General features: G+C 54.5%; 2 protein-coding genes across 3 annotated transcripts in view; one reads left to right on the top strand and one right to left on the bottom strand.

The window, feature by feature from the left end:
• RNF215 (ring finger protein 215) overlaps positions 1–9,259 on the top strand; it is a 98,012-nt gene that overhangs the window by 58,963 nt on the left and 29,790 nt on the right. The gene's annotated exons all lie outside the window — the stretch shown is intronic.
• Positions 5,284–8,356, bottom strand: MTFP1 (mitochondrial fission process 1). 2 transcript variants are annotated; one of them, XM_007529261.3, is made up of 4 exons: positions 8,137–8,356; positions 7,496–7,623; positions 7,063–7,295; positions 5,284–5,557 (listed from the first exon to the last, which is right to left on the bottom strand). In XM_007529261.3, exons 1-4 carry the CDS (start codon positions 8,198–8,200, stop codon positions 5,485–5,487), a joined length of 498 nt encoding a protein of 165 aa, XP_007529323.1. In that variant the 5' UTR covers positions 8,201–8,356; the 3' UTR covers positions 5,284–5,484. The 2 variants fall into 2 exon arrangements, with proteins under 2 accessions (XP_007529323.1, XP_060048797.1); XM_060192814.1 differs by lacking the exon at positions 8,137–8,356 and adding an exon at positions 7,863–7,992.

A 9,259-nucleotide genomic window follows, 5' to 3' on the forward strand; every position in this document is an offset into this window, starting at 1 on the left:
ATGGGCCCACAGAGTTTCCTCTGGGTGTCTGGTCCCAAGTTGGGGATGTAGCACCCCTTGGATTACCCCGTGGGAGAGGGTGGCTCCCTGAAGGCAGGCTGCGGGAGGCAGAAGTGAGAGACCCTCCTCCCCACACCTGCTCACGCCCCCCTGCACCGCAGGGCCATGGCCAGGGTGGAACCTTCCAGAGACCAGGGGCCAATCCCAGGGGCCTCGCACCAGTCATGTATGGCTCCAGTGCCCAGCTGGGCTGAGGTTCTGGAGGTGGCATGGTGGGGAGGGGCGCCAGGGAAAGGTAGACATCGGAGAGGCTCCAGAATGCTCAGAGACTTGACCATGATGTCTCAGCGACAGGGGCTGCAGCTGGGATTCAAACCTGGGTCTGACTCGAGCTCCAAAGTCTCTGTTCTGTGGGTCAGAAGGACGGCTCAGAGGCAGAGCACAGGACTGGCACACATGACCCCCACCCCCCCCACCCCAGTTCAGCCCCAGCACTGAATATGACAAAGCCATGCCCTGTCCCCTCCCTTCCTCCTCCTCCTCCTCCTCCTCCTCCTCCTCCTCCTCCTCCTCCTCCTCCTTCTTCTTCTAGCGTTTGCCCTTCTTACGTAGCCAGTCAACAGCGTAGCCAGTCATCAGGTTGAGCCTGATGTCTGCTTGTTGCTGGCTTTGAAAGTGACTGGGATCCATGTGGATTCAGTCGGCTAGGAAGGATCGTCAGTTTCCCCAATAAATGGGTACTCACGGGATGCACCACGGGAAGGTTGATCCAATGCATCCTCCCTCTAACATGAAATAAATCATTGCTATAGAAAGAAGGCAAAATGCTTGCATGTTCAAAGCAAGGGGCACAGCCAGGCTCCTTTAGTAGAGGGGAGAGAGAACTGAATCAATGAGGCTAAAGACAGAATTAGCAAGATCAAGACAAATTACAGACAACTAAAAAAGAAGTAAGAGATCTCAAAAAGAGATTAAGAGATGCTGAAAACAACAACAGAGTCCTATGGGATGACTTCAAAAGAAAAATATACGCATTATTGGCTTACCAGAGGAAGAAAGAGAGGGAGAGGAAGAACGCATTCTTCAGGCCATAATAGCTGAAAACTTCTCTAGTTTAGACAACATCAAAGACATAAAGATTCAAGAAGCCCACAGGGTCCCAAACAGAATTAACCAAGATTTAAAGACACCAGGACACATCATATTTAGAATGGAAAGGAATAAGGATAAAGAAAGGATTCTGAAGGCTGCAAGAGAAAAACAAAGAGTCACCTACAGAGGAAAACCCATAGGATTAGCAGCAGACTTCTCCACAAAAACACTACAGGCCAGAAGAGAATGGCAAGATAGCTATCCAGTGCTCAACGAGAAAGGTTTACAACCAAGACTACTGTATCCTGCTACTGTCATTCAGACTAGATGGAGGCATCAAAAACTTCTCAGACAAGCAACAGTTGAAGGAAGCAACCATCACCAAGCCTGCCCTGAAAGAAGTTCTGAAAGGTCTCCTATAAACAGTTAGACCATCATAAACAGGCCATATATCAGAACACTCTAAAACTCTATAAGAATGGCGTTAAAATATCTTCAATCTTTGATATCAATAAATGTCAATGGCCTGAATTCACCTATTAAAAGACACAGAGTAGGAAGATAGATCAGAAAACACAACCCAACAATATGTTGTCTACAGGAAACTCACCTAATCAACAAGACAAACACAGACTTAAAGTGAAAGGATGGAAAACTATCATACAAGCCAATGGCCCACAAAAAAGGGCAGGAACAGCTATTCTCATATCTGACACGATAGACTTTAAAATAGATAAGATTAAAAAAGATAGGAATGGACACTACTTAGTGCTCAGAGGATCAGTCAATCAAGAGGACTTAACAATTATTAGCATCTATGCACCCAATGAGAAGCCATCTAAATACATCAAACGTCTACTGAAAGACCTACAGCAATATATTAACAGTAACACAATCATAGTAGGGGACTTCAACACCCCACTCTCTCAACTTGACAGATCAACCAGGCAGAAAATCAATAAAGACATAAGGGAGCTAAATGAAGAGATAAACTAGAACTATTGGGCATTTTCAGAGTCATTCATCCCAAGAAACTGGAATACACATTTTACTCAAGTCCACATGGGTCATTCTCAAGGACAGACCATATGTTAGGCCACAAAGACAGCATCAGAAAATTCAAGAGCATTGAAATCATCCCAAGCAACTTCTCAGACCAGAATGGAGTTAAGCTAACACTTCACAATCAACAAAAGATTAGTAACAGTGACAAAATGTGGAAGCTCAACAGTACACTTCTTAACAACCTCTGAGTCAAAGAGGAAATCAAGGAAGAAATCAAAATGTTTCAAGAGTTCAATGAAAATGAAGACACAAGCTATCAAAATATTTGGGACACAGCTAAGGCAGTACTGAGAGGGAAGTTCATAGCTATACAAGCACACATTAGGAAACAAGAAAAGGCACAAATAAACAGCCTGATTGCACATCTTAAAGACCTAGAAGAAGAAGAACAGAGGAACCCTAACGCAAACAGAAGGACAGAAATCATTAAAGTTAGGGCAGAAATCAATAACACTGAAAATAAGAAAACCATACAAAAGATCAATGAAAGTAAATGTTGGTTCTTTGAAAGAGTGAACAAAATCGACAAACCTTTAGCCAGACTCACAAAACAAAAAAGGGTTAGGTCGGATAGTAAATGAAAGAGGAAATATCACAACAGACACCACAGGAATTCAACATATCATGTGAGGCTTCTATGAACAACTCTATGCCACCAAGCTGAAGAACCTGGAAGAAATGGACGATTTCCTAGATACCTACCAACTTCCAAAACTAAGTAAAGAGGAAGTGGATGACATGAACAGGCCCATCACAGCTAATGAAATTGAAAGTTATCAAAAACCATCCCAAAAATAAAAATCCTGGACCAGATGGTTTTACAAATGAATTCTACAAAACCTTCAAAGAAGAACTAATACCTCTACTCTTAAAAGTCTTCCAGAAGATTGAAGACACTGGAATACTCCCTTCTAGCTTCTATGAAGCCAACATCACTTTCATACCAAAAGCAGACAGGGACACAACCAAAAAAGAAAACTACAGACCAATATCTCTGATGAACATAGATGCGAAAATACTGAACAAAATTCTAGCCAACTGGATAGAGCAGTATATTCAAAAAGATTGTTCACCATGACCAAGTGGGGTTTATCCCAGGCATGCAAGGTTGGTTTAATATATGTAAATCAATCAATGTGATCCACCACATCAACAAAAGCAAGACCAAAAACCACATGGTCATATCAATAGATGCAGAGAAATCCTTTGACAAAATACAACATTCCTTTATGATGTAAACACTACAAAAAATGGGAATGGATGGAAAATTCCTGAAGATAGTGGAGTCTATATATAGCAAACCTACAGCCAACATCATACTCAATAGTGAAAAACTGGAAGCATTTCCCCTCAGATCAGATCCTAGACAGGGCTGCCCACTATCACCATTACTATTCAACATAGTGTTGGAAGTTCTTGCCATAGCAATCAGGCAGGAGCAAGGAATTAAAAGGATTGGAAGAGAAGAAGTCAAACTCTCCTTATTTGCAGATGACATGATAGTATACATGGAAAAACCTAAGGAATCCAGCAAGAAGCTTTTGGAAATCATCAGGCAATACAGTAAAGTGTCAGGCTACAAAATTAACAAAATTTGCATTCCTCTATGCAAACACTAAGTTAGAAGAAATTGAAATCCAGAAATCAATTCCTTTTACTATAGCAACAAAAAACAATAAAATATCTAGGAGTAAACCTAACCAAAGAAGTGAAAGACTTGCATACTGAAAATTATGAGTCACTACTCAAGGAAATTGAAAAAGACACAAAGAAGTGGAAAGATAATACATGTTCACGGGTTGTAAGAATTAACATCATCAAAATGAATATACTATCCAGAGCCATCTACAAATTTAATGCTATCCCCATCAAGATCCCAAGCACATTTTTAGGAGAATAGAAAAAATGCTACAAATGTTTATCTGGAACCAGAAAAGACCTAGAATTGCCAAAACAATCTTGAGAAGAAAGAACAGAACTGGAGGCATCACACTCCCAGATCTCAAACTGTATTATAGGGCCATTGTCATCAAAACTGCTTGGTACTGGAACATGAACAGACACACTGACCAGTGGCCCCACCTCCTGCTGCTAGGGACCCTGAGGCCACAGGCCGTCTCTCTCATCCTGGCTGGTCCAGCCCCCTGGCCACGGTCCGGTGGTGGCCTCTGTGCCCTCCCTCCCTGCCCCCACCCCTGCCCCCTCCTGGGGTGCCCGAGGCCAGAGATCCCTGAGGTGGGTGCCCCAAATCACAAAGCTGGCGATGGTGCCACCTAGTGGCCGCTTTCAGTGGGCCGGTTTTCAGTGGGTATTTCCATTACTTTTATTTGCTAGGACAGAAAGAAATTGAGAGCAGGGACACCTGCAGCACTGCTCCACAGCTCGCGAAGTTCTTCCCCTGCAGGTGGGGACGGGGACGGGGATGGGGATGGGGATGGGGGGCTTGGACCCAGGTCCTTGTGCTTTGTAAGATGTACACGCCTGGCCCCGACTCTTTATTTTATGACAATGATGATTCACAGCGTCTGGTGATTTTATTAACACAGTTTTCAAAGCAGGTGTCTGCACAGCGAGGGTGGGCAGGAGACGGGCGGGGGAGCTGGGCCGTCTGAGGAATGAAGCTCGGGCTCCTGAAATCAGATGCTTACAGCCACTGCCTGGGCCGTGGACGCCCCCTTGCGGGCCCGGGGGTCACAGGCCCCAGTGCCGGACATTTCTGGAAGGCTGCGTCTTCCCAGGTGGAGGCTGGGCCGGAGTCGGGCTGGGCAGCAGTGTCTGCTGGTCCCTGACGGAGGCCGGGGCCTGGCTCTAGCCGCGTGGGCAGTGGAGGGAGGACAAGCGGCCCACCCCACCCCTGCTCAGCCTTATGTCCCCAGGGACCATGCTGACAACAGCCTCCTGCCGACTGGGTTTCTTAGTTTCTGTGCAGTCTGGGGAGGGGCAGGGGAGCCTGGGGGCAGGGGGCCCACGACCACCAGGTGCTTGGCCACCCTCCTCACAGCAACACCTGCTCCTGAAGACCCCCCTGGAGGGACCCCGGGCCCCTGTGACACCAAGTCGGCCTCCATCTGGGGCCCCAGTCCTGCTCCTCCCAGCAGAAAAGGAGAGACTTCCGGAGGTTTTCTGGGTGGAGGGAGGGCCAGTGTGGCCCCCACCCCGTGGGCGGCAGGGCAGGGGGCGGTAGCCGCGGTCCTCCTGGCGCCCGGGGCCCCTCCAGACACTGGCCACCCGCTGAGTCCTGGTCCCTGCTGCCCGGTGAGCTGAGCTCCATCTCCTCACGGGGTGTCACTCTGCATCCGGTGACGGGGCCCCTCGGTCCCAGGAGTGCTAGGAGGAGCTGGGCTTCTCCTGTGAGGGGTAGAGCCGGCGCAGGCTGGCGTCCAGGAGAAAGTCCACGGACCTGAGGGCGGGGGTCAGGGGAGAGGGACGTCTACAGGCAGGACGTGACCTCCGCTTTCTTCTTTTTTAAATTTATTTACTTATTCCCTTTTGTTGCCCTTGTTGCTTTATTGTTGTAGCTATTATTGATGTTGTCGTTGCTGGATAGGACAGAGAGAAATGGAGAGAGGAGGGGAAGACAGAGAGGGGGACAGAAAGATAGACACCTGCAGACCTGCTTCACTGCCTGTGAAGCGACTCCCCTGCAGGTGGGGATCCGGGGGTTCGAACCGGGATCCTTACGCCGGTTCTTGCGCTTTGTGCCATGTGCGCTTAACCCAGTGCGCCACCGCCCGACTCCCTGACCTCCACTTTATTCTTTGGGGGAAACTGAGGCACGGTGATTGAGAGAGGATCGGGTCTCAGAGCAGCTGCATTCCCTGAGGGAAGGTCTGTCCCCTGCTCTGTGGATCTGGTCCTGAGCCCCAGGCCAGGACCCCCTGGGTCAGGAATGGGGAAGGGGGACACCCCTCTTTGACGATGAGCCAAGGACAGCCTTCCTGGCAAGCAAAGAACCCAGAGCCATGCCACACAAGTGCCCTCCCTGGCCCAACTCATTCCCTTTGTTTTTGTTTTTGTTTTAACTGTTCAGTTCTGGCTTGTGGTATTGCTGGAAATGAACCTGGGACTTTGGAGCCTTAGACGTGAGAGCCTCTTTACAGAACCATTATGCTTTCTCTCCACCGCCCTTATCTTACAGAAAAAGGAGAGAGGGGAGCCGGGTGGTGGCGCAGCGGGTTAAGCACACGTGGCGCAAAGCACATGGACCGGCGTAAGGATCCCGGTTCGAGCCCCCGGCTCCCCACCTGCATGGAGATCTCTTCACAGGTGGTGAAGCAGGTCTGCAGGTGTCTGTCTTTCTCTCCCCCTCTGTCTTTCCTCCTCTCTCCATTTCTCTCTGTCCTGTCCAACAACGACGACATCAACAACAACAACTACAACAATAAAAAACAAGGGCAACAAAAGGGGAAAATTTTTTTAAATGAACTTTTTCTAAGAAAAGAGAAGAAAAGGGAGAGAAGGACACAGAAAGAAGAGACACCACAGCACCCCACCCAGCCACCCGCCATCCACACAGCTTCCCTGACGCCGTTCACATGGCTCCCACAGGGCCTCGGGGACGAACCCAGGGCCTGGCCTCTAGCAGAGGGCGCTCCCCTGGGTGAATTACCCCTTGCCCCTTCATCTATGTTTTTTTGAGCGAGGAGGAGACACCGCAGCACCGCTACCCCACCCAGGGGCCTCAGTGCTGGGGACCAACCCCAGGGCCTGTGATGAAGCTGCGGCCGCTAGGCCGCCTCCTCTTTGGCGCCTTTGCCGTCTCCTGTTGTTCGGTTCCCCCAAACCTGCCGAAACCCACCCCTCCCGGCAACACCGGCTCCTCCCGCTTCTGACTGATCTGCGGCAATTATTTTTTCTGGGGGACACGGGGAGCCGCCCGACTCTACTGCCGGCACCAGGGCTCACCTGTCGATGGGGTGGATGATGACGGGGATGGCCAGCAGCCCGAGCGCTGTGGTGGTCCACTTGCGGGTGGCCAGGGGCCAGCGAGTGGTGGTACCCAGGACGTAGAGCGAGGCGGCACACACGCGGTTGATGGTGAAGCCGGGGATGGCCACAGAGGCCAGGGCCTGCCAGACCAGGGTGTCCACCACAGCCACGGTCATCCTGCTATGGCGGCCGGCCTCGGGGCCCGGCACCTGGGAACAGGTGGGGGGGACAGAGAGGGGCAGCACCGGGCACCCTGTGGAACCGGGGCACGAGGCTGGGCTGAGGGGGGGGTGGGACGGGTGGGGACACGAGGGTAGGGGTATCCTTGGGGTCTCCACCCTGCCACCCTGAATGGCACTCGGGGCTGAAAGAGGCGGTAGCGGGAGAGGCGGAGGGCAGGGACACTCACCTGGGCGGCCTTCCGGCCCTTGTCAACGGCGTCGGCCAGCACGTAGCAGCTGGACACCCCGTAGCTCAGCCACACGGCTGCCACGGGCACCAGGGAGCGGAAGGCCTCCCCCACCTCGTTGGCATAGCCTGGTGGGAGGAGGGGGACCTCTCAGCAGGGCTGGGCCTGGGGCCACACTCCCACCTGACTGTCCCTGCCCAGCGGGCTCTCTGGCCCCCGTGGGGAGTGGGCACTCACCATCGCCCCCCACCTACTGGCCCTCCCACCTGGGTTTTATGAACCTGAGCTAGTGGGGACCAGTGCCAGCAGAGGCTGGGCAGGGACTGCCCCCGTCCCTGTCCCCGTCCGCGTCCCCACGCGCCCTTACGGAGAGAGAAGTCTGACCCGGGCAGGGCAGGGCAGGGAGCCGCTGGGACCCAGTCCGCAATGACCGCCTCCCCCGCCCCTCGCCCGAGGCACCCACAGCAGGAGCACATGGCCGCACGCCTGGCCGCGAGTGACCTTGGCCGCGTCCCCGGCCCTCGGAGCTCCAGTCTCTGCCCCTAGGGAATTAGCTCTGCGGCCCCCCCATGCCCCCAGCCCCCAGCCCCAGGACGGGCAGCCCCAGCGGTCCTGACCACGTGCCGGGGACCCCCGCTCACCCAGGTACCGCACCCACGTGTCTCGGTAAAGGTCGGGCTCGCCGCCCCCCGTGGGCTCGGACATGGTTCTGCCGCTGGCTGGCCGGCACCCGGAGGGACCCGCCGCAGGTCCCCAATGAAGGACACGGTCCCCGTCCCCGCGCAGGGAGCGTCTGCAAATTCCCCCTGGCCCCTCAGCAGGCGGGCAGACTGAGCCGACTGGCGCCTCCCCTGGAGTCTGGGGTCTGGGGTCCGGGATCCGGGGTCCGGGGTCCGGGGTCCGGGGTCCGGGGTCTGGGGTCTGGGGCCCGGGGCCAGGCTGCACTTCCCGCTGCTGTAACCGCCCACCGGTCTCCACCTGACCTTGGGGCACAGGGCGGCGGGAGCCCGGCAGCGCCCCCTCCCGAGGGCAGGAGCAGGGCTCAGTTATCAGGCACGAGGCCGGGGCCCCCTGGGCTGTGGCTGCAGGCGGAGGCGACCGGCATGTGTCTGGGGGTGGCGCCCGCCTCTCAGGGGCTGCGGGCAGGGGGCACGTGGGGGGCACCCCGGCGGCTAGAGGGCTCAGGTGCTCTCTGAGAAGGTGACAAGCTCATCCATGGCGGGCGAGGGGCTGGGACTGCTGGGGACGCCTCCTGGGGGCAGGGCCTTGCGTGGTTGGCCGGGTGGGTGGCCGGGTGGCCGGGTGGGGAGCCGGGAGCCAGGTGGCTGGGTGGGGAGCTGGATGGGTACACGAGTGGCCGGGTGGGGAGCCGGGTGGCCAGGTGGGGAGCTGGATGGGTACACGAGTGGCCGGGTGGGGAGCCGGGTGGCCGGGTAGCGGGGTGGGGAGCTGGATGGGTACACGAGTGGCCGGGTAGCCGGGTGGGGAGTCGGGTAGCTGGGTGGCCGGGTGGGGAGTCGGGTAGCTGGGTGACCCAGTGGGTAGCCGGGTGGGGGGCCGGGTGGGTAGCCGGGTGACCGGGTAGGTAGCTGGGTATCCGGGTGGGTATCCGGGTGGGTAGCTGGGTGGCCGGGTAGGTATCCGGGTATCCGGGTATCCGGGTGGCCGGGTGGCCGGGCGGGCCGATGAATGGGCCGGGGGACTCGCGCAAAGGGCGATGGGCAGATTCCACCGCAGCGAGCACGAGGGCTGCTGGGCTGTTTG

The sequence above is a fragment of the Erinaceus europaeus genome, chromosome 6, assembly GCF_950295315.1.
Source record: "Erinaceus europaeus chromosome 6, mEriEur2.1, whole genome shotgun sequence".
In the NCBI taxonomy this organism is placed as follows: domain Eukaryota; kingdom Metazoa; phylum Chordata; class Mammalia; order Eulipotyphla; family Erinaceidae; genus Erinaceus; species Erinaceus europaeus.

Excerpts from the sequence above, each read along its gene's own strand:
- MTFP1 (XM_060192814.1), bottom strand. The coding sequence starts at position 7,971 with ATGTGCTCCTGCTGTGGGTGCCTCGGGCGAGGGGCGGGGGAGGCGGTC. Across the intron at positions 7,624-7,862 it reads CGGGTCAGACTTCTCTCTCC|GCTATGCCAACGAGGTGGGG; the intron begins GTAAGGGCGCGT and ends TCCTCCCACCAG. Across the intron at positions 5,558-7,062 it reads ATCATCCACCCCATCGACAG|GTCCGTGGACTTTCTCCTGG; the intron begins GTGAGCCCTGGT and ends CCCCGCCCTCAG.